Source organism: Oryctolagus cuniculus, chromosome 19 (genome assembly GCF_964237555.1).
Source record: "Oryctolagus cuniculus chromosome 19, mOryCun1.1, whole genome shotgun sequence".
Taxonomy (NCBI): Eukaryota; Metazoa; Chordata; class Mammalia; order Lagomorpha; family Leporidae; genus Oryctolagus; species Oryctolagus cuniculus.
In genome coordinates, this window is record NC_091450.1 from 17,336,511 (window position 1) to 17,364,406 (window position 27,896).

General features: G+C 45.3%; 2 protein-coding genes and 2 pseudogenes across 5 annotated transcripts in view; 3 read left to right on the forward strand and 1 right to left on the reverse strand.

Annotated features, from left to right (window-relative positions):
- Window positions 1–27,828, forward strand: PDZD9 (PDZ domain containing 9). Of its 4 annotated transcripts, none has more exons than XM_002711839.5 (5): window positions 1–153; window positions 1,683–1,853; window positions 7,722–7,911; window positions 14,578–15,300; window positions 17,086–27,828. In XM_002711839.5, exons 1-4 carry the CDS (start codon window positions 123–125, stop codon window positions 14,969–14,971), a joined length of 786 nt encoding a protein of 261 aa, XP_002711885.1. In that variant the 5' UTR covers window positions 1–122; the 3' UTR covers window positions 14,972–15,300; window positions 17,086–27,828. The 4 variants fall into 4 exon arrangements, with proteins under 4 accessions (XP_002711885.1, XP_008256083.1, XP_051703850.1 ...); XM_008257861.4 differs by having other exon boundaries at window positions 3–153; window positions 1,683–1,920; XM_051847890.2 differs by lacking the exon at window positions 1–153 and adding an exon at window positions 176–1,482 and having other exon boundaries at window positions 1,683–1,920.
- The window catches only part of UQCRC2 (ubiquinol-cytochrome c reductase core protein 2), a 31,970-nt gene continuing 19,900 nt past the window's right edge, over window positions 15,827–27,896 (reverse strand). Inside the window, exons 11-14 of the mRNA XM_002711816.5 lie at window positions 25,441–25,521; window positions 21,737–21,813; window positions 17,306–17,459; window positions 15,827–16,069 (exon numbers count right to left, since the gene is read on the reverse strand). Of these exons, the coding sequence (XP_002711862.2) occupies window positions 15,986–16,069; window positions 17,306–17,459; window positions 21,737–21,813; window positions 25,441–25,521 (396 nt within the window). The 3' untranslated portion in view covers window positions 15,827–15,985. The remainder of the gene's footprint in view (window positions 16,070–17,305; window positions 17,460–21,736; window positions 21,814–25,440; window positions 25,522–27,896) is intronic.
- On the forward strand, window positions 20,736–20,857 carry LOC127491515 (U2 spliceosomal RNA; annotated as a pseudogene).
- LOC127491514 (U2 spliceosomal RNA) lies at window positions 21,088–21,268 on the forward strand (annotated as a pseudogene).

Here is a 27,896-nt window from a genome sequence, read left to right on the forward strand (position 1 = left end):
CCCGAGGTCTCCTCGACTCCGGCTAGGCCCCGCTCCGCGCCCGCCTCTGGAGCGTTCGAAACTGTTGTTGAGTGGGACATACTCCAGCTTGGGCCCTCCGGCGCCGCCCACCTCCCCGGGGCATGAAGAAGTCCGTCCACAAAAAGAAAAAGGGTAACTGGGGAGCGGGGAGTGAGTGATGCCTGGAGACCAAGCCTTGCTCTCTTTCCTGTTTTTGTCAAATGGTCACGCTGTAACTGACATACAGTGAGATTCCCCTTTCTAATGTGACTTTTGACAATCAAGGTAGGGAACAGGAGCAGCTGGCCACTCAGCATTACTTCCCAGATGCTCGTTCCCCACATCCCTTCTCTGTCTTCTACGCTTCCAGCTAGAGGCTCATAAAATGGAATCACTTGGGTCTGGCTTCTTTCACTTAACCCTACTGGTCTTTGAAACGGGGCTACACAGTATCACACCATATACATATCTAGTTTGCCAGTTGAGGCTGGGCCTGGAGCCCCACGCCCGAGGCGGGACCGCCCTGCTGCTATGGCTCCCGAGACCCTCTCAGGAACCAGTGTCTTTTTTCTGCTATGTTATTTTGTTTTGCAGGCTGAGAGCAACTGTGGTTTGGGGCAAGGATGTTTGCCTTGAGCAAAGGGCATTGAACCTGGGCCAGCTCCCCTTGGCTGGGGAGCAGCTCCCTCAGCAGTGGCCCTGAGAACGCCACAGGCCGGCCGGTTGTGGGTCCTGGAGAATGGCCGTGTGTGGACACTGGGAAGGGTGAGCTGACAGTAGCTCTCCCTTCAGCTTCCTGTGTGCTGAAGAGGAGCCTGCCGGAAGCCGCTTCTGCGGAGAGAGCACTTCTTGGCCTAAACCCCTCCTCAAGTCCTTGAAGCTTTTCCTGAGATCTGGTTCTGTAGAAAACACGTTTCACCCTTCCTGCTACCCACTGTGCCCAAGGCCTTTGGATTTTGCCTTTGGCAGCATCCATCTGCTGTCACGTTTCCACCGTCACAGGCCAAGATGTGCCTGGGTGACCTTTCATTTCTCGGCTTCACTCTTAATCCCACCATCCACACGCCACACAGGAGGCAGAGGGGGCTTTTGAAAAACTGCAGATCTGATCCTGTCCTGCTGAAATCCCCACTGAAGTATTCTCATTAAGGCCCTGTCTGCCAGGCCGCTGCTCATCCTGCCTCCCGCCCTGGTCCCCTCAAAACTGTTGTGAGTGTGCCCAGGCCCCCTTGCTCCTGTCTCAGAACCTTGCTACCTTTTGCTGCCTCCCGATCTCCTTTTCCTTTCCTCCTTTAATCCAGATTCTGCCTCCTCTGGGCCTCCTGTGGCTTTCCCTCATCTCTTTCCTAGCACGTCTTACACAGTTTTGTTATCCAACTAACTGTTCTCTGCCACCGAGGTGTGCAAGACGCACCAGGGCAAGACGAAATCTGTTTTGCTCACTATGATATTTGCTAAGTGAATGGACGATCATAACTAATGGTAAGCACTTGTGATGTGCTGGGCACTCTGCAACAGCCCTGTCACCATCTCAGGTGATTCCCTAGGGTGGGCACTTCCTGGCTTCACTGTACCCTCGAGGAAACTGAGGAGGTTAAGGAACTGCCTTGGGGGTCTGGCTTCAGAAACCCTGCCCCTCCTGCCATGCCGCTGTCTGAAATGAGCTCTCCTCTTTTCACGAGAAAAACTCAATGTCAAGACCACTGGACACACCCTGAGCAAAACGCAGCAGACCAAGCTCACCGTGGGCAGCATGGGCTTGGGCTTGATCATCATCCAGCATGGGCCCTACCTGCAGATTACGCACCTCCTCAAGAAGAGCCCTGCAGCCAAGGACGGGAAACTCCGGCCAGGTGACTGTGGTTTCCCACCCTCCTCTCTGCCTTCAGAGGGTCATGTGTTTGCAGTATACCCATAAAGGTATGATGACACTGGGTGAGACCTTTCCACTGGCCAATTTCGGTCACTTCTAGAGTCTTCCATGTTGGGTGTATTGATGAATTTAATTCATAAAGTAGCCTGCAAGGTAGGAACTGTTAGTCATCCCCCGTTCAGGTGAGGAAATGGGCTCACACTGAGTTCCTTGTCTAGGCTGACCTGCATGTTGCCAATGGGATATAAAGACACAGTGTCACTTCAGAGCCAGGACTCCTGCCATAAAGATTTCTTCTTTTTGCAGGCAATATTAATCATTGCTAATATTGGGATTCATGATTTTACGTAAACATTCCAACAACCCCCGAGTTAGATCCAAGCACCTTAAGGATAAGGATCAGGGGGCTGGCGTTGTGGCCTGTGATGCCGGCATCCCAAATGGGTACCAGTTTATGTCCCGGCTGCCCCACTTTCTGATCCAGCTCCCTGCTAATGTGCCTGTGAAAGCAGTGGGAGATGGCTCAAGTATCTGAGTCTCTGCCACCCACCCGAGAGACCCGGTTGAAGCTCCTGCCTTCACTCTGGTCCAGCCCTGGCCATTCTGGCCATCTGGGGAGTGAACCAGCAGATGGAAAATCTTTCTGTAAGTCTTTCAAATGAATAAATAAAATTTAAAAATCAGCAACAAATAAGGAGCCAGGTATTTAGTAACTTGCCCATGGTTACACTGAGGAGCCAAGCTTTGAAGCTTTTCTCCCAGATGCCGAAGCCCAGGGGCCTCACCACTAGTGCTGCCCAATCCTCATGTCTTTGGGTGAATGCATTTTCCATACAGCCAGGATGTGTTTTCCTAGTGCCTGCTCAGGGCCTGAGCTGTGCCCAGGAGTGGGGGAGGCACAATGGGATGGCAAGTGGCAAGAAGGAAAAATCATTTCACGCATGATGGCCTGAATTCAGGCCCGTGTGCTGCCATATGCTTTTGCTTTCCCTTTTTCCTAGAATGTATTTATTTATCTATTTGAAAAGCAGAGCATGGCGGGGAGGGGACAGGAGAAGAGAGAGGAGAGGAGAGGAGAGGAGAGGAGAGGAGAGGAGAGGAGAGGAGAGGAGAGGAGAGGGGAGGGGAGGGGAGGGGAGGGGAGGGGAGGGGAGGGGAGGGGAGGGGAGGGGAGGGGAGGGGGGGGGAGAATCTTCCATCTTCGAATTCACTTCCCAAATGGTCACAATAACTGGGGCTGGGCCAGGCAGAAGCCAGGTGCCTGAACTCCATTCTGGTCTCCCACATGGTTGGCAGGGGCCCAAGTCCTGGGCCATCTTCTGCTGCCTTCCTTGGTTCATCAGCAGGAACGCTGGATCAGAAGTGGAACAGCAGGGACTCGAAGTGGTGTTCCAATATGTGATGCGCTAGATGGTGGCTTAACCGGCTGTATCACAATACCAGCCCTGGTGCTGCCATTTTCTAGTTCTGTGACCTTGACCAAAGTCATGTAACCCTCCAGGCCTGTTGCTTCACCTCTAAATTGTGATAATCCCATCTTAGTCAAAGGTTACTAGGACTTGATGACATAATTTTTATAAAAGTGCTTCTGCAAGCTAAAGTGCTTTTTATTGCCAATTAGGTCTCTCAGGCCATTCTTACTTACACATTCTCTAGACTTGTCTTTTTAAGTTAAAAAAAAAAAAGTATAGTATGAGTTCCAGTGGAATAAGCCATTAGTTTGCAATCCTGGTTGCCTATTAGAAACACCTGAGCCCTGTGTCAGCACAGGTTCTGATTCAGTTGGTCTGGGGTGGGGCTAGGGCACTGCATGGTTTAAAGGCTGCTCAGATGATTCTGATTTGCAGCCAGGCTTCAAAGAAGAAAGCTGATGGTGATGCTATTATGAAGCCCTTTACCTTAAATCTAAGGCAGGGCATTGTGGCACGGTGGGTTAAGCTGCCGCTTATGGCACCAGCATCCCATCTTCCAAACCAGCTCCCTGCTCATATGCCTGAGAAAGCACCGGAAGATGGCTCAAGTGCTTGGGAGACCCAGATGGAGTTCCTGGCTCTTGACTTCAGCTTGGTTCAGCCCTGACTGCTGCAGCCTTTTGGGGGAATGAACCAGCAGATGGAAGATATTTTTCTATCTCTGTCACTCTTTCAAATAAAATAAATCTTCAAAAGAGAATCTAAAGCTAATCACTGCTTGATGCTGGGGAACACAGTGCCGGGGGAGAATTCCGGCCTTCCTAGACCAAAAGAGCGCTTCAGGTTCCCATGGGCTTTTCTGCTTCTCCTCAGCCTCTCTCCATGGTCAGGTGACAAGGGCAAGTTGATAGCCAGGGGGTACAGCCCAGGGTTCTCCAATGTCAGGAGTATGTATGTGTTCATGCCGTGGACACAGAATGTCACAGTGTGGTATAGCCAGTGGGCTCTTGGAGGGCGGCAGCAGTCTTGAATTGATCTTTTAAATCCAGGATTTACAGTATGGCACATGGATCATGTCTCTGCTTAATACATTAATAATGTATTAATAATAATGTATTAATAATGTCGGCATTGTGCAAGGTGTTTTCACATCAGTTATTGAATTTTATGTGTGCCATGTTCTTGGAATATGGATAATGAGACATAGAGGCTTAGAGAGATGGAGTCATTTGTTCAAAACACACAGCTAAGTCTGTGGCTGGAGCTGGGATCTGAGCCTTTGCCTAGATGGCCCCTATTAGCTCACTAGCCAATTGCCTAATTACAGGAAATGAGATTTCAATTTAGAGAAAGTTCAGAGCCCCAGCTTCTGCAAGTCAGCTGCTTTAGCATCTAGGCTTCAAAGTTTCTATAATTCAACCGTTTTTCTTGGACATTGATTTTGATATGATGGGAGGTGATAATCATAGAAACCTGCAATTTCTTTGACTGCACAGCCTCCTACCCTGTTATTTATCATTGAAGTCCTTTACATTTCTCTTCTTTCATGTTTCATGACAGGTTTCATCTTGATTTCCTGATGTAGTTTAGTTTTCGTTTCTTCTGGTTAAACTGTAAATTCCTTTTGGCCAGGATGACTTTTAACAGACTTGTATCATCCATGGTCATAAGAGAAATGAATATGGCTTTGACAGGGTACTTCCAACAAGTTCATGGAAAGTTTATTCTAGGTGCAAAAACTTTATGAAATCAATGCTTATGAAGAATCTTCAAAAAGTCAATGAAAAATGCATATTATGAAAAAACTGTAGACTGCAAATTTTTTCTGCACCAAACTAAACATCTCCTTTCATTTTTACAGTTTTTGAAGCACCCTTGTACACATCATGTATTGGGCATAGCCTTTACCAGGCCATATTCCTTTATTAAGCACTGTCTGAAGGCTTGCTATATACTGGCTCTGTGGGTGGAGAGCCAGACAGACATGGTCCCTAATCACATGGAAATTGTAGCTTAGTTGGGAGCGGTGGAAAAAAAAAATCTTTTTCATTAGTGGCAGCAAAGTTGATTTACTATAGGCAGTGGTGACCAAGTTCATAGAGCACTGTTCCTACAGCCCATTAAGAGGAAAAACAAGGTGCACTGAGCTTGGCGTTCGTGAATACCAAGGTGGTGCTTCTCTATGAAGGGCAGTGCTTATCTGTTGGAAGGGTGATCACATTCATCCGCGGACATGTTTGGTTTACAGCCAGAACAGTCAGGAATTAAGTGGTTTATTTTCTGCCCTCTTGGTAAAAATCATTCTTTTACACTATAATTAAGCAGAATGTGGAGCCATGGCTTTCAGCTATCAACACTCCTTTTAACATGGGGTAGGTGAGCTCGTGTTTTTTGCATTGTAATTAACCTCCCCTCCGTAGAACGAGCAGCTGCTCCAGAACACACACCTTGCAGGGGCTGGGAGAAGTCTCATTCTGAAGTTTTTTTTTTTTTTTTAAAGATTTATTTATGTATTTGAAAGGCAAAGTTAGAGGCAGAGAGAGAGAAAGAGAGAGAGATAGGCCTTCTACCTGCTGGTTCACTCCCCACATGGCTACAATCCAAAGCCAAGAGCCAGGAACTTCTGGGTCTCCCCAGACCAGAAAGGCCAGAAAATTAAAACAAAATGCCTGATGTTGAGGTGAGTGATGTGGCAGTGGGTGAACTGCTGCTTGGAATGCCCTGACGTGGGGTCCTGCCCTGGAGGGCAGCACATGGTGGCCCAAGGACTCGGGTACCTGCCATTCCACATGGGAGCCCAGCAGGAATGCCTGGCTCCTGGCTTGCACTTGGCCAGCCCTGGCTGTTACAGGTAGCCAGGGAGTGAAACAGCAAATGGAGGCTCTCTCTCCCTTTCTGTCTGTTGCTCTGCCTTTCAAATAAGTAAATCTTTTTTTTTTTTTTTTAAAGGCGTGTGTGTGTGTGTGTGTGTGTGTGTGTGTGTGAGACCTGGTGTTTAATACAGTCTACTGCGGAGAGCAATGGAGTTGCCAGGCAGGTATAATAGAAAGTAGGTCATTTATTTACCACTTAGTTAAGTGTTATCTTCTTTACTAGTAGTAGCCATTCTTGTTGTTTGAATGTTCCCTTTTTAAATTTTTTAAAGTTTATTTTTAATTTATTTGAAAGGCAGAGGTAGGGAGAGGGAGAAACACAGGGTGAAAGAGATCTTCCATCTGCTGGTTCACTGCCCAGATGGCTGCAATGGCCGGGGTGGGGCCATTTCTGGCTGCTTTCCCAGGTGCATTAACAGAGAAGGACGGGAAGTGGAGCAGCCAGTCTTCGAACCGGCGCTCACATGGATTCTGGCACTGCAGGCAGCGGTTTAACCTGCGGCACCACAACGTTGTCTCCCATGCAGGAGTATCTTGACTGCATTCTTCATTATGCAGAGGACACTCATGTCATGAACATAAATGTTTCTGTTTAAATAAAGGCTGCAGTTTGGTTTTGGTTAAAAATGAACCAACAATATGAACCCATAAAATGGAATACCTGGGACTGGCTGTTCTACTTTTGATCAAGCTCCCTGCTAATGTGCCTGGGAAACAGCGGAAGATGGCCTTAGTGTTTGGGCCCCTGCCATGCACGTGAGAGAGTTGACGGAGCTCCTGGCTCCACCCTGGCTGTTGTAGTCATTTGGGGAGTGAACCAGTAGATGGAAGAGCTGTCTGTTTCTCCCTCTATCAAATAAATGAACCTTTAAAAAATAAAGATATGCCTCACAATAAAACCAGACATTGATATGGATCCTTTCTGTCATTGTCTTAATTTTTTGTAAAAGATTTTTTTTTTTTTTTTGACAGGCAGAGTGGACAGTGAGAGAGAGAGACAGAGAGAAAGATCTTCCTTTTGCCGTTGGTTCACCCTCCAATGGCCGCTGAGGCCGGTGCACTGTGGTGCTTCTCCTGGTCTCCCATGCGGGTGCAGGGCCCAAGCACTTGGGCCATCCTCCACTGCACTCCCTGGCCACAGCAGAGAGCTGGCCTGGAAGAGGGGCAACCGGGACAGAATCCGGCGCCCTGACCGGGACTAGAACCCGGTGTGCTGGCACCGCAGGTGGAGGATTAGCCTAGTGAGCCACGGTGCCGGCCTGTAAAAGATTTATTTGAAAGGCAGAGTCACAGATAAGAGAGGGAGGGAGAGGTAGAGAGTTCTTCCATCCACTGGTTCACTCCCTAAATGGCAGCAATGGCTGGAGCTGGGCCGGTCTGAAGCCAGGAGCCAGGAGCCTCATCTATGTCTCCCATGGGGGTGCAGGGGCCCCAGTACTTGAGCCTTTTCTGCTGCCTTCCTAGGTGCCTTAGCAGGGAGCTGGATGAAGTGGAGCCGCCGAGAATTAAACTGGCATCAGCCCCACTGTCTTAATTTTACTGATAATTTTTTTCCTTCTTCAGGTGATGTACTCATTAGCGTTGGCCATGCTAATGTGTTAGGATATACGCTTCGAGAGTTTTTACAGCTTTTGCAACAGACTACCATAGGAACGGTACTAGGAATCAAGGTCTATCGAAGTTTTATTGACATACCCAAAGAATGGCAAGAAATCCGAGATTTGATCCCAGAGACCAAATTCCCAGTAACAAGGTAACTACAGACTTTTAGAAACTCTGTTACACTACAGAATCCCACATCCTGGGATCTGGGTTTAATAAGAGAATTAACAACCGGACAGGGCTATGGAAGGAAGGATGGGTGACTCTGCCAGGATTAGTTAGACAGGATTCAGGACCCTAACATGAGGCAGTGAGATTAAGGCAACTTGGAGTTAAAAAAAAAACCACCAGCCAATCCCTGACAGGAACTCTGTTCCCAAGCCAACCTGTGCTGTGCGAAGTCAGCCCTTAGAACTTGTGCTGTGAATCCCATTTCCCACTTCTGTCTGGATCCTTCCCAGTAACAGTTTCAGCCTCTCCCACTGGCAGGCCCTCCTCCCTGCCCTCTCCAGCCACTGCATGGACTCTTGCCTCCCCGCTCCACTTGTCCCGAGCACCGAGTTAGCCACCTCCCCGTGCCCAGGAGATGCCTGTTTCCAGGTCCCCCCAACTCTTGTCGGCAGCCTTTGCTCTCATTCCCTCGCCGTAAGCTGTTCCCCAGGCCTTCCCCAGCTGCCTCACTGCTGATGCCAGCGGCCTTCCCGCTCCTTATTCTGTGTGGTTTAGTGTTCTCTGTTGCTGTGGAGCCCCACAGACTGGGCGTTGCAGAAAGGATGGCGGGGTACTGAGCTCGCGGTTCTGGAGGCTGGGAAGTCCCAGAGCGTGGCGCCAGCCTCTGCTCGGGGCCCTCTCGCTGCACTGTCACAGGGTAAGGCTGAGCAAACCACTTACAAAGCCACTGAGGCCACTCTGGGGATCCCACCCACAAGGCCTCATGCTAATTACCCTCTTCCCTTCCAAAGGCCCCACCTCCAAATACTGTTAACACGAATTTGGGGATTAGGTTTCCCGCACACGAACTTTTGGAGGACACATTCAAACCGCAGCTTCTGAGTAGCAGCAGACACATTACAGCTCCCCCCTCCTCATCCCCTGCTCTTCTTACAACACCCTCTTGCCCAGGTTTCTGGGATTTCACACTCCCCTGATTCCCCTGGTTCCTCTCACTTCGTGTTGGCCTCCTTTTACCCAACCTCAGAATTCCTCAAGGTTTAGTTCTTGATCCGTTTCTGAGTGTCCTAGGCAACCTCATCAATGCTTATGGTTTTTATTACTATCCATTCACTAAGCACTTTCAAACTGCATCATCTCCAGACTTGCCTAATTAAACATCCACCTGGGGCCGGTGTTGTGGTGCAGCAGGTAAAGCCGCTGCCTGCAGTGCGGGCATCCCATGTCGGCGCCGTTTCGAGTCCAGGCTGCTCTGCTTCCAATGCAGCTCTCTGCTATGGCCTGGGAAGGCAGAGGATTGCCCGGTGCTTGGGCCCCTGCACCCACGTGGGAGACGCAGAGTAAATGGCTCGAGATCAGCTCAGCTCTGGCTGTTGCGGCCATCTGGGGAGTGGGCCAGTGGATGGAAGGCCTCTATCTCTCTCTCTCTCTGGCTTTACCTCTCTCTCTAACTCTTTCAAATAAATAAAAACTAAATCTTTAAAAAAACAAAACAACATCCACCTGATGTCTGCATTTGGATGTATCAGAAACCTCTCAGACTCATTCTGCTTAAGATCAAATGCCAGTGATTTTTCCAGCAGCCCTGTCTTACTGGGGGAACGTTTGCCTTGTTGACCCTGCCAGGAATTTAGGGACTGTGAATTCGTCATCTCCCCCATTGCTAAGACTTGCCATTTTACCTTCTATCTTCTCATACCTGTCCACTTCTCTTCCTGGCTGCTACCATCATCCCCAAGCCACCATCTGGTCCCTATCTAGTCTTGCTCCCTATTCATTTTCTACAAGTGAAGCTTTTATAATGCAAATCTGACCATGGCATGCCCTACTTAAATTTTTTTTTTGACAGGCAGAGTGGACAGTGAGAGAGAGAGACAGAGAGAAAGGTCTTCCTTTGCCGTTGGTTCACCCTCCAATGGCCGCCGTGGCCAGCGCGCACCGTGCTGATCCGATGGCAGGAGCCAGGATCCAGGTGCTTTTCCTGGTCTCCCATGGGGTGCAGGGCCCAAGCACCTGGGCCATCCTCCACTGCACTCCCTGGCCACAGCAGAGAGCTGGCCTGGAAGAGGGGCAACCGGGACAGAATCCGGCGCCCCAACCGGGACTAGAACCCGGTGTGCCGGCGCCGCCCGCCCTACTTAAAATTTAAGGCCTTCCTTTTTCCTTAGAGTAAATGCCAAAGTCCTTACATTCACCTATGAGCTACCTGGCCTGTGTACCATTCCAGCATCATCTTGTACTGCTCCTCCACCCATCTGGCTGACTGTGGCCTTTAGCTTTCTGCCTTGTATTGCTGTCTTGTCTGCATGATGCATAGAACTCTGCTTTTCAGTACCTGTTTTTTTTTTTTGTTTGTTTGTTTTTTTAAAGGAGAGGGGGAGGGAGAGAGAGAGAGCAAGAGAGAGAGAGAGAGAGAGAGAGTGAACTTCCATCTGCTGCAACAGCTAAGGCTGGGCCAGGCTGGGCCAGAGGCTGGATTGGAAGTTGAGTGCACTTAACCTGCTGGGCCACAATACCAGGCCCTCCTGTACTATTCTTGAAGGTTCACAGAGTAAACTTCCTCCAAGAGGCCTTCCTATAGGAATGTGGAAATGGGTCTGTCTGGATCAGGGGCTCTCCTAGCACTCTGCATCTGTCACAGTTTTAATTAAGTCACTGGTGTCATCTGTTGTTCCTTTTGTTTTCCTGGAAAAATGTAGACTCCATAAAGGCAAGGACTGAGCCTGTCTTGTTCTGCTAAACCTACCATGGGATGGCTGATATTTCTGAGAGTGAGTGAAAACTGAAATCCAGCTTTGAATCTAGATAAATGACCTAAATCATGTCAGAGAGCTGGTTTCTTATCTGTAACAGGAGTAACAGGGACTCTCTGGAGGGTCAGATACATGAGCAAGTGTTCTGTAGAACAGGATAACACACAGAATACGAGAGCTGGTTCTTTTAGTGGCAGACTCGGCGCTCTGACATGTGAGTGAGCCCTAGTAAATCTGTTAACACTAGGTGCTACAGCTGGGAGCCTCTGCTTATTGGTATGGCTCAAGGAACTATGGCTAGGGACTTTACTGTGACTTGAAATGGCCTGTAATTCACAAGCTTTGCTTCAGAGACTGGAGCTTAAGGGGTAAGGGACTGACAGGACCTACAGATATACTTTGCTTGGCTTCTACAGATTTTAAGTGGTCACCTGCAGAGAGTAAGCAGGACACATGGTGGCCTTTACCCTCCAGACCTGGGTAGTGTGCTACCAAGGAATTTATGACTTTTCACTACAATTTTGTGTTTTTCTGTATATTTTAAAAAATTTAAAAATGCAAGATATTGAGTTAGTCACCCAACTTGCAAATCTAAGATTTGGAAAGAACCGGCATCTCTGGATTCTGTGAGGCACCAGAAGATGGCCTGGGTTCTTACGTGGTAATGGTGGCCCAGAGCTGGGCAACAGCTGTCCCATTCAGGTCGGGCAGACAGGAAAGATTTCACATCGGCCAGACCAATCCCGATTTGACTAAAAATGCTTAGTAAGAGCAGGGAACACTTACTCCTGGCTCAGTGTGTGGTGGGCACCTGCAGCGAGTAGAAGCAGGATACCATGGGACCCTCATGCCAACTGTTACCCTCCTTTTGCAGAGAAGGCAGCTGAATGAAGCCCAGAGGTGTGTATAAAGCTGCCGGGCATACAGGGCTAAATGGCACAGGTCTGACTCTACAGCAGTGATGCAAATATTCTGCACCTGTATTGTCTCATAAGCTAGCTGCTAGCCACACAGGTGGCTATCAAGCACTTGAAATGTGGAGACTCATTTAGGTTTATTCAAGTTCAATCAATTTAAACTTCACCGCCACATGCAGATGGTGGCCCCAAATCTGAGAGCTCAACTATCAATTCTGGGCTCTTCACCTTTTGCCTATGTAATGACTGTTTCAGACATTTTCATCCCAGGGAGGAGTTAGAGATTCACAGTAGGAAAACCTGGGATGGCGGACTGACCACTTAGAAGGAAAGAAGAGATAAACAAAGGGACTAGCACAGTTGAAGTATGAGGCTAAACCACATACTTAAGCAACAGTGCCAAGCATGTTCCAAATCCCTTTAATTAAGCAAAGTACTTACATCTGAGACATTTACGTGTGGTGTGTGAGGGACAAAAAGGGAAAAAAAATGCTTCTTTCCCAGAGTTGAAAAGACCTCTTCCAGGAGCAAACGGCTCTGTGTGCATGGGAGACAATGTTCCATACACTGCTGTGGGTAGGTAGGCCCAGTGGTCTAAACATTTTTATATGGCTGCCATTGTGCTGCAGAGGTTGAACTGCCTGTGATGCTGGTTTGAGTCTCAGCTGCTCCACTTCCAATCCAGCTCCCTGCTAGTGGGAAAGTAGTGGAAGTAGCCAAAGTGTTTAGGCCCCTGCTATCCACCTGGAAGACCCAGATGGAACTCTAGGCCAATAATCCATTGGATGGAAAATCTCTCTCTGTAACACTACCTTTCAGATAAATAAATAAATACATCTTAATTTTTTTTTGTCTCCAGCTAACCCTGATTTTGCTGGCTATGACTTAATTATCTAAGTCATTCTGGTTACTGAAAACAGTTACCAACGATATCCCTTGCAGCCTGAAAAAAAGTAACTTGGGTTTTTTTTTTTTTTTTTGCCTTCTCATTATGTGCTGTACAGGAAGACCTGGGTGTGGCTGAAGGCAAACTGTTTTAGTTTAGTCCTTGCAGTGCTAAATGAAGCAAAACAAAAATCACACATTTAAAGTTAGTGCCTCAGTAAAAACGACTCAATACCAGTTGTGTATTACTAGAAGTGATAAAGTTTAGGAAAATCTGTTCAATTCTTGGAAGCAAATAAAATAGGCACTGTCAAGGTGCAAGTCTGACAGATTAAGGGAGATGAGGGAGAGGAACTTATTTCCTATTAGCAGGACAGAATGCACTTGAAGTCTATAATCATAAAGATCGAGTTTTGGATTTTTTGGGCAATGAGGGCCAGGGCGAGCAGGTGACAGGTAGCATTTACTCTAAGTAGCAGCAAGTACAAGTTCAGGAGGCATTAGAAAAGTTCCTATGCCAGTAGCTGCTAGCAGGCAAACATCACCCAAGATTCAACACTCAAGAAAGCCAATAGCTGGGGTAGGTTACAAAAATCTCTTCTAGGCACAGGCATTGTGGTACAATGGGTTAAGCTACCACTTGAGATAGCCACATCCCAAGTCAGAGTGCTTGGTTTGAGTCCTGGCCACTCTGCTTCCAACTCAGCTTCCTGCTAATGCAATCCTGGGAGGCAGCGAAAGATGGCTTAAGCAGTTGAGTCTCTGTCACCCATGCAGGAGAGCTGGATAGAATTCTGGACTCCTGGGCTTTTTGGCCTGACCCAGGCACGGGTGTTGTGTGGGCATTTGGGGAGTGAACCAGTATGGCAGGTCTGTCACTCTGCCTTTCAAATAATAATAATAATAATAATAACAGAATCAAACTATACACTTAAAAACATCTGAAACCAAAAGAGGCCGTGGGGCAGGATCAGGAGAAAAACAGTGAAGTCAAATATTTATTAATAATTAGCAATGTTGAAATCCTTGAGACTAGTTCCCGACTCTCACAGAAGGTGGTAATACTGTTATTGCCGCAGAGAGCTGGCATATTTTATTATTGCAACAGAACTCTCAAAAGGAAATGGCCAGGTTGAACTTGTCACTCTAGGTGTGAACCCATGCTATTTAAGCCTCCAACTATTCCAGTCTGTAGTTTGGCCTCAGTCTGTGCAAATCTTTTAAAAGTAATATGAAATAACTTACAATGGAATTTTATTTTATAATTAGGAATGTAAAAAAATTTAAAGGAATTTTTTTAAAAAGAGAAAAACTTTAATAATATAGAAAGGAGGTGCCTAAGTTAAACTGTCTTTTCTGAGCTAAAGTAGGCTATAAAGCTACTTTGTATTTATATGAGAGGTAGAATTATAGACAGAAAGAGGGAGAGAAAAGAACAGAGGTCTTCCATTTGCTGTTCACTGCCCAGATGGCTGCAATGGCTGGAGCTGGGCTGATCTGAAGCCAGGAGCCAGGATCTTCTTCCAGGTCTCCCACATAGGTGCAGGGGCCCAAGCACTTGGGCCATCATCTACTGCTTTCCTAGGCCATAAATAGAGAGCTGGATCAGAAGAGGAGCAGCCGGGATCAGAACCAGTGCTCATATGGGATGCCGGTGCCGCAGGCAGAAGCTTAGCATACTAGGCCACGGCGCTAGCTTCAGTTTATGATATCTTGTCAGGGAACCTTAGTTCAGATATTAAGAATTCACTTCGGGGCGGCTCTGTGGTGCAGCAGGTTAAAGCCCTGGCCTGAAGCACTGACATCCTATATGAGTGCCAGTTTGAATCCGGCTGCTCTATTTCTGATCCAGCCCCCTGCTAATGTGCCTAGGAAAGCAGCAGAGGATGGCCCAAGTCCTTGGGCCCCTGTATCCATGTGGGAGACCCAAAGAACCTCCTGGCTCCTGATCAGCTCAACTCTGGCCTTTGTGGCCATTTGAGGAGTGAACCAGCAGATAGAAGACCTCTCTCTGTAACTCTTTCAAATAAATAAAATAAAGCTTAACCAAAAAAAAAAAATTCATTTCTTTCCCTGTTCTTTTCATTTCAGCGCACCAAAAAAACCCCAGGAGGCAAAAGATGAATCTTTCACAAGCAGTGAGGACAACGAAGAAGTCGTTTTAGATAAAAGACTTAAATATTACAGGTATCCTCGGTCCATGGGGCATCACCCTGCAATGAAACCAGTATCTATTTCCAAAGAATGGCATGGCTATAAAAAGAAGAACCAGACTATCAGTGTGGGGAAAGACATTAGCTGTGATGTGATGATTCACAAGGATAAGGAAGTGAGAGCCCCTTCTCCATACTGGACAATGGCGAAACAAGACCGAGAAAGCTCTTCCTCCTCCTCCATCTCCTCTGCCTCGGATGCGTTTTGGCTGGAAGACTATGCCCAAGCTGAAAAGGGCAAAGGTCATCCACCATCCAGTGTTAAGCACTAACCTGCCACTCCATGGCTGTAACAGCATTTATCTTGAAAACTCCCAATTTCTGTGCACATACAGATTTGCTCCACTTACAGGAATCCATGCAGACTTTTAGATGAAATCTCTTTCGTGACTGTGCTCCAAGCCTTCGGGGACTGGCTCCAGTGTGAGATTTGTCAACTCCCATGGGCTTTTGCAGGCCTCACAAATCTTATTCCCAGAACAGCAACATCATTCAGATGATCAGGACCTTCCTTTCTGAGAACTTCTCAACTTTTAGAAAACACAGTAGAAGAACTCAACATCAAAATATCTGAACACAGCAGAAAGCTTCCCTTTTAAAGGTAAATAATTTTTTTTTCCTTTCAAGCTTCAAGAGTTCTACTGAAAAGAGATAACAGATATCTTCTTTGGCTCATGGTTCACATTAGAATCCCTCCCCTTACTTTTCAGCCCTACTTTTACTTTGTGTTATTTGAAAGAGAAAGGATTGAAACAGATGAAGGAGAGCCAGAAGCAAAAAATAGAACTGCCACAGTAATAATAAATTAGATGTATAAAACAAAGTTATAGGAGTAATAGGGTATGATTGACAGGGAATTGTTTTCAGAATAATTTTCTTGCAAAAAAGGCAGAGAGAGAACCAGACCACTTAGCTGCTGTCACCCAAAGTATCAGATTTTTAACTTGCTTTTATCTTAAAAAGTCACCAATAATAATCTGCAAATTCTTACCCTGATAGCCACTTACCCTTAATTCGAATAACTTCTGATGTTTATATGCAATGATTATGTGTATTTCTATCTAGGAATCTAAAACAAGATCCCATCATATTATAAGTACTTGATTAATTAGGAAAAATGCAAGAAAAACATTTAAATAGGATGTTTTTATTGACTTTAAGTCAGCTGGGAATAATTACCAGCATTCATGCGAAAAAAAGATGTTTTGTTAGACTTTTAACTTTCGTGTGTTTTGTGTCATGGCTGAGAGAATGTTCAGTTTTGTCCTGTAATATGTGCTTCCATATTATAACTCATCAACAAAAGGTGTATGACCCAAATTTCCACTTGCTGCCATGGACTTCTGGCCAGAAACAAACTTCTTTGCAGCCTTTAAAGAAACAAACAAAAGAAGAAAGTTAGTGGAAATAAGAATTTGCATCAGCAATTCCACCAACAGCTTCCTGTGAGAGATGGCTGGTGCTTTATTTTGGTGATGTGGGAGGAAATGTTCAGCTGTTCCTTTGACTGCTCTATTACATGTGCTACTAAGGAAGAGTCGGGGTGCTCTAGATAAGAGGGTAGCTGTTAAAGGAGGGATAAGGAGAATCTTACTGACACAGCAGAGTGGCTTCAGGCAGGCCTGTATTTTTTTGTTCTTGTATTGCAAAGGCAAACTGTCTGGGTCAATCAAAATACACTGTTAACTTAAAAGTTAAACCTTATATCCTAGTATTCTTTATGCCACTGCTTGAAGTTCGAAGGCTCGTTGTTCAGGTTACGTGTATTGCCACAAGGTGGGTCCCTGTTATGTCAGGCCAGCTGTTTTTAATGGAGGGGAGAGGGTGGTGCATAAAGCTGGGTTGGGACTCATGTATTGATGGCACACAAGATGAAGACAGCCATCTATGTAACGATCAACTTATGGGTTATGGGCCAGGTGAGATCAAGTCTGGGTTACTACCTCAAAGTAGCTTTGTTTCTATCCCTGTTGTCCCTGTACAAGGTGGCCCTGTTGTTGAGAGGATGGAAGAGTCAGTAGAAGGGGAGTCGGCGATGTTAATGTAGAAATGTAGATGGAACTAGGGGAATCCACTGCCTGAACATTGTAGTTCCTGTGCCTGCTGGTCAAGTAGGGAATACAAAACACAGTAAGACATAGTCCTCTGTCCTCAAAACAACTCAAGCTTGTAGGGATAAATGTATGTGGGAAAAAAGTAGCAAAGGCAGGGGAATGTGCTAGGCTGAGAAGAACAGAAAATATCCTGAAACGTGAGGTGGTGAAGGACTGGCAAGATTAGGGGAAGAGGAAGAACAGCAAACTGTACCACTTAGGCTGACTCATAGGAAATTGCCAGTGTTTGAGTTCAACTCTTCGTGACCTCTAATAATTTTAAATGGTTTCAGTGGTCATTTCTTTGAATGAGGACGACACATATACCTGAGCTAACAAGGAAGCTGTTAGCAGATCTGATAGTAAAGGGCCGACTGCATCCACACTGCAGACGGGAATCAGACGGCATGAGAACAACTCAAGACAGCCCAAGAAAGCCTATGCATTCCTTTGGCAACTGGATCGTGAAGGTTAAGCTCTCTGACATTAAATTCTAAGTTTTCGTTTACTTACATTTACGATATCAGCATCAGCCACCGAGTCAATCTGCTGAAGGACTGTGGATGGTGGCACGTAAGAACCAGCAATCAGAGCCTGGGACCCAACCTCATCCAGGAAGCCCTCCGAAGACTCTACTGACATTAGATATCCAGCTTTCAGCTTGTTCCTGTCCAATAAAAAGCAGCAGTCAGTTCTGTAGAGCAAGGCAGTGTTAAAGTATGTCCCCAAAACTCTTCAACAAGTTTTTGGTAAATAGGCAAATTAACAGTTACAGTGCTAATGGTCTCCATTCTGTTTCCTCACCAAGTATTATTTATAATTTGGAAGGGTGTAATACAAACCTACACTGAAAACTTAACAGACTGCTTTTTGATTGTGGACTAGAATTTAGTAAAATTATTTTAAAGTGAGGTTTTTTTTTTTTTTTAATTTTTATTAGAGAGCAGCCATCCACTGGTTCACCTTACAAATGCTCATCATGCCTGGGGCTGAGCTGGGCCAAAACGAGGAACTCAATGACTTGAACCATTACCAGTGCCTCCCAGGGTCTGAATTGGCAGGAAGCTGGTGTCAGACTGTCTGTCAAAGGACACCTAAGTTGACACTTATGGTGTTGTCCACTTATGGCAGAAAGTGTGTGTTGATTAGTATCTTTTCCCCAGGCACTACTTTTATCCTGGGATTTATTTGACTCAGTGAGAGTGGGCACAATGGATAGGGCAGGCAGGGGAGGGCAGTAGACCCCAAGATGGAGGCTGGCATTGCCATGTAGCGGGTTAAGCTGCTGCCTGCGATGCCGACATCTCATATGGGTGCTGGTTTGAGTCCTATCCAGCTTCCTGCTAATTGCCTGGGAATGTAGCTGAAGATGGTTCAAGTACTTGGGCCCCTACCACCCACAGAGGAGACCAGGATGAAGCTCCTGGGCTCTGGCCTGGCCCAGCCTGGGCCACCATACCCATGTGGGAAGTGAACCAGCAGATGGAAGAGTCTTTCTAACTCTGCCTTTCAAATAAGTAAATAAGTCTTAAAAAAAAATCAAAATGGACTAAAAAACATCAGTTTGCAATAAAACTGAACCCAATTAACAATTTTACCAGAAAGAAGCTGTTATTCCTTATAAAAACAGTATTCAGTAAGGCTTATTTACTTAACAAATAAATTAAGGAACTTTAACCACAAACTGTCATCCTCTGGCATTCTATACCAGACTTACATTTAAGCATAATTAAACTTAACACAGCACTTTTACCATATTACCAACTTAATTAATAGAGGGTTTCATCTATAAGACACTTTTCCAAGAGGTTATTAGTCCCTTTAGCAGTGACATCTCACTTTCTCCCTTTCATTATACAGACTAAGGACCTTAAAGAAAAAGTAAGAGCTCCATCAAAATTACAGAAAACTAACACCTTGACATTAATAACATAAATTCCATTTTCTACATATTGCCTTATCTTATGGTGATCTTAACTAAATTTAAAATTTAGATTTTTGGTAAGTAAATCCATTGTTTCAATTTATCCTCATCATGGTTGGTTTCTGGTGCAATCAGGCAGAACTGCGTCCTACTGATACTTAGTTCCATGCACACAGTATTTAATCAATTGTGCTGTACCCATTCAAGAAATGCCATCTTGCAGTGTTCTTGGTGTAATGAAACTAGGAACACTAAAAGGAGCACAAAGGTCTAAAAGGTTGTCTCCTGAGCTGTAGCTCACTTTGTCATACTTTCCCAGTGAGTAATCCCAAATGATGGTAAAGAGCTTTTGAGTTGTAGAATATACATTTTGAGTTCTCTGAAGGTTATGGAGTCAAACTTAACCATCTTAAACAGCTGTATGAAAATGCAGGTTGACAGGACGGAACCGGCACCCCAACCGGGACTAGACCCCGGAGTGCCGGCGCTGCAGGCAGAGGATTAGCCTGGTGGCGCTGGCCTCTAACTGAATATCCTAATAGAAGTTTACTCTAGCAGTGTGATTAGTATAGAACAGTTGTGTGATAGATAGAATCAACTGTATGAATCTAAGTAATTTGGAAGGAAAAGTAGGGTCCTTTGTATGTGATTTTATATGTGAATTAACCATCATTCCAGCTTTTTATATATTTCATGTGTGAAGAAATTGATTTTCTTTTGGAGTCATTTTTGATCTGTAATTTTAAAATACAGTAGTCTGCACAGAATAGTAGATATCCTCAACAGCACTCTGGCTTCAGAATCAGCCCTTAAGGCATTCGGATCTGGCTAAAAAGCACATAAGAGTATTTCAGGCATGGAAAGCCAAAACACTCTGGCAAACAAACAAACAAACACCTAAATGAAAGATCTCTGTGAGTGAGATCCCAGTGGAAAGAACGGGCCATCAAAGAAGGAAGTACCTTTCTCTGAAGGGAGGAGAGAACTTCCACTTTGACTATGGTCTTGCCTAAATAAGATCGGAGTTGGCAAGCTCAAGAGGCTTCCATAGCCTTGGCAGCTCATGACAAGAGCCTCCAGTGATTACTGATGTCATAAATAATAAGAGTGTCAATTGTTAAATCAACAACAGGAGTCACTGTGCACTTACTCCCCAGGTAGGACCTCTGTCCTTAATGTGTTGTACTATGCGAATTAATGGTAAAACTACTACTCAAACAGTACTCTATACTTTGTGTGTCTGTGTGGGTGCAGTCTGTTGAAATCTTTACTTAGTAAATATTGAGTAGATCTTCAGTATATAAAGATAATTGGAAATGAATCTTGATGAAGAATGGGATGGGAGAGGGAGTGGGAGATGGAATGGTTGCGGATGGGAGGGAGGTTATGGGGGGGAAAGCCACTATAATTCAAAAGTTGTACTTGGGAAATTTATTTAAAAAAGTTAAAAAAAATGCAGGTTGATAACTAACTTCATCTCAAGTCTGTCTTTTTAAGTTAGAGAAAATGCTAATGAATTAAGGGTTTTGTTAGAACTTCTGATCTAGACAGTGGGATTTTAGAAATCACCCAATATTCCTGGTTCATGTACCAAAAAGCAAAACAAAACAAACCCCAAACAGTAGAAAAGTGTTTTGGTTTTACTTAGAAAAAATACAAAAGAGTTTCTTCTTCAGTGTAAATCAGTAAAGAAGAAAAAAGGATCTGTCAGTGGTTATTATAGGATAATACTGGTGGTGTGATTGTAAACTTATACAGTTTAGTTTATGTTTTATTAGAATATAAATATTATACAAACACATTTTAACATGGAGACTTTTGTTACCATGTTTGCAACTCCTGACCTAATTGGGAATCTATACCAAGAAAGTAATATAAAATTCAAAGATATCCTTTGTAGTTTATAATTTTCCAGCTGTAGAAATTGTCCAACAAGTTTATTTTGACATCTCAATATTGTTCATACAAATTTTTAGTAACATTAATAAATGGAAACATCACTAGAATGTTTAAAAAATGATTGCTTCTTGGCCTTTTGGCTAAGATAAAGTGTAGTATCTGTTCTTTTATTTAAAATATTTACTATTTACTTGAAAGTCAGAGTTACAGAGAGAAAGAAGAGAGAGAGAGACACATCCTCCATCCATTGGTTCACTTCCCAAATAGCTGTGATGGCAGGGACTGGGCCAGGCCAAAGCCAGGAACCAGAATCCTCCCCTCTGGGTCTTCCATGTGTGTGCAGGGGCCTAAGTACTTGGGCCATCTTCTGATGCTTTCCCAGGTACATTAACAGAAGATGGATCGGAAGTGGAGCAGCTGGGACTTGAACCAGTGCCCATATGGGATGCTGGCACCACAGACGGCAGCTTAATTTGTTGTGCCACAGTGCCGGCCCCAGTATCTGTTCTTATCAGTTTAATATTTGATACATCCTCTATGTGAGGACAATATATTAAATGGATTTTCAGAGCAGGGAGATGGAATATGAGCTTGCTCCATCCATTCTATGCATGGACCTGGTACTGCCGAATGTTTAAAAAAGGGAAATCACAGAGAGGGAATCAAAGATAATTTTTGTTTTTTATACCACTGCTTGCAAAACTGGCATTCCATATGAGTGCTGGTTTGAGTCCCAGCTACCCTGCTGCCAACCCAGCTCCCTGCTGATGTGCCTAGAAAGGTAGTAGAAGATGGCCCAAGTGCTTGGGCCCCTGCACCCATGTGGGAGACCCAGATGAAGCTCCAGGCTCCTGATTTCAGCTTGACACAGTCCCAGCCACTGTGGCCATTTGGAGAGTGGACTGGGGGATAAAGATCTCTCTCTCCTTCTCCCTCTCTCTATAAATTCCTGTTAAATTAATAAATCTTGAAAAAAAAAATGTGCTCAAGAAAATAGGCAAAATGTACCGATTATATTTCAGAGTAGTAGAACAGGGTGTGTGTGTTTCCTTCTCTCTTTATTCAGAAAAAATACAATTGTCAAGTGACTAAAACATAAAACACATAGTAATGAAACTTACTTGGCAGCTTGGACATCTGCACTGGAAAGGTTTCCTTGAGCAACTGTTTTTACTTGGTTGTAGGCAGCCTTGATAACCTAGGATGACAAGTAAAAGCTGATCATCTTTGTCTAGTGCCAGTCTCTTGTGACCATCAGGTGACCCTCTACTGAGGCAAAAACACAAGCTTGGTAAATGTTTGGGGAACAAAATAATAGGGCTGGCTCATGATTTTTGCCATTCCAATGCTGGCACCATTCTGGGTCTGCTACTCATCCCCCCCCCTTTTTTTTTTTAATAAGTTGCAAACCTGGAATAGTGTGCTGATTTTGGTATTCTTTAATGATAGACTTCATATTTATTTATTATTATTTTTTTGACAGGCAGAGTTAGACAGTGAGAGAGACAGAGAGAAAGGTCTTCCTTTGCCGTTGGTTCACCCTCCAATGGCCGCCGCGGCTGGCGCGCTGCGGCCAGCGCACCGCGCTGATCCGATGGCAGGAGCCAGGTGCTTCCTCCTGTTCTCCCATGTGGGTACAGGGCCCAAGCACCTGGGCCATCCTCCACTGCCCTCCCGGGCCACAGCAGAGAACTGGACTGGAAGAGGAGCAACTGGGACAGAATCTCGTGCCCCAGCCGGGACTAGAACCTGGGGTGCCGGTGCCGCAGGTGGAGGGTTAGCCTAGTGAGCCGCAGTGCCGGCCCTCATTCCCTCTTATCACATAAATTGTAGGACATTTATTTCCCCTGCTTGTCATCACTACAAATGAAATCCTGAGAACCTAACTTTATAAAGAGAAAATGTTTATGTGGCTCCATTGGTTTGGCCTCTGAGGAGTGTGAAGTGCAGACAGAAGAAGCATGGCAAGCCAGGAAGCAGAGAGAATGGGTGGGCCTAACTCAGCATTGATAACTGTCTATGGGCCAGTGCTGTGGTGTAGAAGGTTAACACTCCGCCTGCAGTGTCAGTAGCCCAAATGAGCACCGGTTCAAGTCCCAGCTGCTCTTCTTGCAACCCAGCTCCCTGCTAATGTGCCTGGGAAAGTAGTGGAAGGTGGCCCAAGTACTTGAGCACCTGCCACCCATGTGGGAGACCTGGAAGAAGCTCCTGGTCTCGACCTGGTCCAGACCTGGCTGATTTTGTCATTTGGGTAGTGAACCAGCAGATGGAAGACCTCTCTGTCTCTTCCTCTCTCCCTCTGTAATTCTGCCTTTCAAATAAATAAAATAGATCTTTAAAAAACAAAATAAAGGGGCTGGCACCAAGGCATAGCAGGTGAAGCTGTCACCTGCAGTGCTGGCAAACCATGTGGGTGCCAGTTCGAGAGCCGGCTGTTCCACTTCCAATCCAGCTCTCTGCTATGGCCTGGGTCCTTACACCCTCATGGGAGACCTGGAGGAAGCTCCTGGTTTCCTGGCTTTGGATTGGCCCAGCTCTGGCCATTGTGGCCATTTAGGGGGTAAACCAGTGGTTGAAATACCTTTCCCTCTCTCTGCCTCTCTCTCTTTTTTTTTTTTAATTTTTAAAATTATTTTTATTTTTTGACAGGCAGAGTTAGACAGTGAGAGAGAGAGACAGAGAGACAGAGAGAAAGGTCTTCCTTTTTCCGTTGGTTCACCCCCAAAGCGCTATGCCGATCCGAAGCCAGGAGCCAGGTGCTTCCTCCTGGTCTCCATGCGGGTGCAGGGCCCAAGCACTTGGGCCATCCTCCACTGCACTCCCAGGCCACAGCAGAGAGCTGGCCTGGAAGAGGAGCAACGGAGACAGAATCCGGCGCCCTAACCGGGAGTAGAACCCAGGGTGCTGGCGCCACAGGCGGAGGATTAGCCTAGAAGAGCCGCGGCGCCAGCCTCTCTGCCTCTAACACTGCATTTCAAATAAATAAATAAATCTTAAATTTATATTTAAGATTATATATAATTTATATATTATATATATTTATAATTTATAATTATTATATATATATAAAACTAACTGTCTCCCAAGAACTCCCACAATCTTCCATCTGCTGGTTTACTCCGTAAATGTTTGCAATGGCCAGGGCTGGGACAGGCTGAAGCCAGGAGCCTGGTGCTCCCTCTGGGTTTCCCTTGGGGGTGGCAGGGCCCAAGCATTTGAGCCACCATCCACTGCTTTTCCAGCTTCATTATTAGGAAGCTGGATTAGAAGGGGGGCAGCCAGGACTCAAACCAGCACTCATAGGATGCTGGCACCGCAGGCAGTGGCTTAACTGGCTGCACCACAATACCAGACTGTCCTACTTCTGAGCTGCCCATTTTGCATGGTATCAGTTTGGGATTAGCTCTACTACCTGCCTCCTCCTTTTCTCCATTAGGCTAGTGAATGCAACTGAGGAAAAACGATACAGTTCTGATTGTACTATGAATTTGTGGCCACTCATTTCACAGAGACCTGTAGTGCTACTGCTTTCCATTCTGTCTATATCCAGCTATCCAGCTGTCCCAATTCTCAGGACTTCCTTTAAACTTTTCTACCTGTTCTTGTTCTCAAAACATGACTTAGCTTCCTACCTTATCAAGGATGTATGTCCTCTTCTTCCTGGTATCTTGCTCCCAACACTGCTTAGTCTCCAAATGTCTAATTGTGTGTGGGGTGGGTGTTGTGGTATGGTGTGTTAAGCTACCACTTGGGATGACCATGTACCATATTGGAGTGCTTGGTTTGAGTTCGCGCTATTCTGTGCTTCTGATCAACCTTCCTGCTAATGTGCCTGGGAGGCAGCAGATGATGGCCACCCACATGGAAGACTTGCATGGAGTTCCTGCCTTCAGTCTGGCCTCGTCCTGGCTTTTGTGGGCATCTGTGGATGGAGGATCTCTCTCTTTCTCCTTCTGTCTCTGCCTTTCAGATAAAAATAAGTAACTTAAAAAAAAAAAAAAGGCTTCTTATACTCTAGATCCTACTTGTTCTTGCTTTTCAGATCTGAGCCATTTATAATTCTGCAACTTTTCTATGTGTTCCAGCCTTTCCTTTCTTTGAATGTTTCCAACTTAATCTCCCAGTGAATTCTCCAGAAGCTACCAGCTTCCTCCCTGGAAGTCTAAACTTCACTTACCTATATCAGTCTCTCAATTCTTCCTCATTCTTAACCACTATAAAGGTTAGCTCACTTCACTACTCTGGTAGTGGAACAGGCAAAATCACCAGTGATGCCCTACTTTGCTAAGTGGACCAGCTCCTTCTGCGGAAACTAATGTTAATCTGTCTATATTGGACCAATATGGCATTCATCATTCTCCTTTATGGGCCTCTGAAGTATACAGTCTCTCTTTTGTTGCTGCCTATCTTATTGGCCATCTTCCTTATTTACTTGCTCGTTAAATGGTGGTGTTTCCCAGAACTTGAGCTTCTGTGTTCTTCTCCTACAATCTTTTGTACATAAACCTGAGTTCAGTACAATTTCTCTAGTGGAGACTCACAGGCCTACACTTTGTCCTTGAACTTTCCTGGGTTCTCAGATGTGGCAGAGCCAACTCAATACCACTTACCCAAACAGAACCAAATACCAAGAAGGTGTTGCTCCCTTTTTCCTGGAAGTATTCGCGTACATTTAAAAGTGTTCTCCACAGCAATATATTTCAAGGATACCACACTATATAGAGTTCTGATAAAGCATGGCATTCAAATTTCCCTATTTTAACTGAAAAGATTTTTTTGGGGGGAGGGAACCCAACTTGTGAGAGTTGGTGAGTTTGTAACTTACATCTCCAGCAGCTGCCGCCTGGGAGATAGTGTAAATCCCGAAGAGTCCAGAATCCGTGTAACTGGCATTAAAAGCAGAAACCTGAAATATAATGAAACTTTACTGTAGGTTACTCTGTCAAGAAAAAACCTGCCTCTTCAGAGTATAAGCAAACCCATCAGTTAGTACTTCACCTAACTACTTCTGTCAAGAACTGCAGTGTTCTATTTATCTTGTTTTCAGAACTGTAATGGTTGCAACTGGCTTTTATTTTTTTCCACTTAAATCTTCCTCAAATGATGTTCCCTTTCCTTTTAGCCCAGTATTTTCTAACCTTCTTTTGATGATTAAACGTTAATGAAAACATTACTTGCCAAAACATTAGCCATTATCCAAATAGCCAAGGCAGCAAGTTTAGCCTCTCGATTTAGGGATATTGTCAACTGCAGATGAAGCTGTTTGCCTACTACAGAGCTTTGCAGGGTTTTTACTTTTTTCTGAAAATTTTTATTTTCATTTGAAAGGCAGGGAGGGGAAAGGGAAGAGAGCTCTTTCATTCCTTGGTTTACTCCCAAAATGTTGGTAATAACTGGAACTGGGGCAGGCTGAAGCCAGGAGCCTAGAACTCAATTCTGGTCTCCCATAGGAATGATGGAGACCAAACCACTTGAGCCGTCATCATCTGCTACCTTCCAGTACGCACAGGAAACTGGAATCAGATGTTGAACTGGGATTTGAACACCTTAGGCATTCTGCTATGGGATTCCAGCATCCCAAATAGTGTCTTAAGCACTGCACCTTTTGCAATATTTATGTGAATCATTAACATAAGAATCACCTAGGTTATTATTAAAAATACGGACTTTCATATGCCTGAAACATATTATTACTGTTTCAGATTCCTATGGATTCAGTCTGGGTGCCTAAATGTTTAAACAAGTGTTTCAGGTGATTCTTACACACATTAAAGTATGTAAAACCATTGGTTGGTTCAGTCATGGAAATTATAGGAAGAAATACATGACAACTATTTAAAGTTTAATTACAAACTTGAGACAGTCTTATTCATGTTTTAAATTTCTTTTTAAGATTTTTATTTGAGAGGTAGAATTACAGACAGTGAGAGGGAGAGACAGAGAGAAAGGTCTTCCTTCTGTTGGTTCACTCCCTAAATGGCCACAACGGCTGGAACTGCGCCGATCCGAAGCCAGGAGCCAGGCGCTTCTTCCTGGTCTCCCATGTGGGTGCAGGGGCCCAAGCACTTGGCCATCTTCCACTGCTTTCCCGGGCCACAGCAGAGAGCTAGATCAGTAGAGGAGCAGCTGGGATTTGAACTGGCACCCATAAGGGATGCCGGCGCCAAGAGTGGAGGATTAACCTACTGAGCCATGGCGCTGGCCCCTCACATGTTAAATTTCTAACTAGATTCTGATTTAGGAATTTTTATTAAATGAGACCACTGGATTGGGATTAAGCTCCAGTCACACAAAACCATCAGTAAAATTCAGTGGTGAAAAGTAAAGCATGAAGGACACAGCTGACTATGAGCAAAATGGAGGAGAATTTGGAGGAAACGAACAGAGCAGCAGTGGAAGTCACTGTAGGACTAACTTAAGGTAATGCTTTTGAACTGAGCTCTAGGGAAACTTTTTATTTTTAAACTTTAAAGATTTATTTATTTATCTGAAAGACAGAGTTACTGAGAGGCAGAGGCAGAGGCAGAGGCAGAGAGAGAGCTATCTTCCATCCACTGGTTCACTCCCTAAATGACTGCAATGGCAGGAGCTACACTGATCTGAAGCCAGGAGCCAGCAGCCAGGAGCTTCTTCCAGGTTTCCCATGTGGGTACAGGAGCCCAAGCACTTGGGCCATCTTCTAATGCTTTTCCAGGCCACAGCAGACAGTGGGATTGGAAGAGGAGCAGCCGGGTCTTGAACTGGCACCCATGTGGGATGCCGGCACTGCAGGTGGCGGCTCTACCTTCTACACTACAGTACCAGCCCCTCTAGGGAATCTTAAGGCTCTATTCAAAAGATCCAAAGGGTTTCAGTCTTATAAGCCTTCAAAACTTTATTTAGCAGTTAGAATGTTTGTGCTGTGCCTTGCAGCTGGGAAATCAAAAGGAAAAAATGTCGGAAAACTATCACTCATAGGGTGGACATTTAGCTAAGTAGTTAAGAGACTGGATCCTGAATTGGAGCACCCGGCTCTGGTTCCTGCTTCAGCTTCCTGCTAATGCAGACCCTGGGAGGCAGCAGTGATGGCTCAAGTAGTTGCGTCCCTGCCACCTATGTGGGAGAGCTAGCTGGACTGGGTTCTCAGCCACTGAATCTTGGCAGTTGCAGGCATTTGGCAAGTGGATCAATGGATGGGAGGCATCTTTCCCTCTCCCATTCCATCTGCCTCTCATAGATAGGGGCCGGCACTGTGGTGTAGTGGGTAAAGCCACCTCCTGCAGTGCTGGCATCCCATGTGGG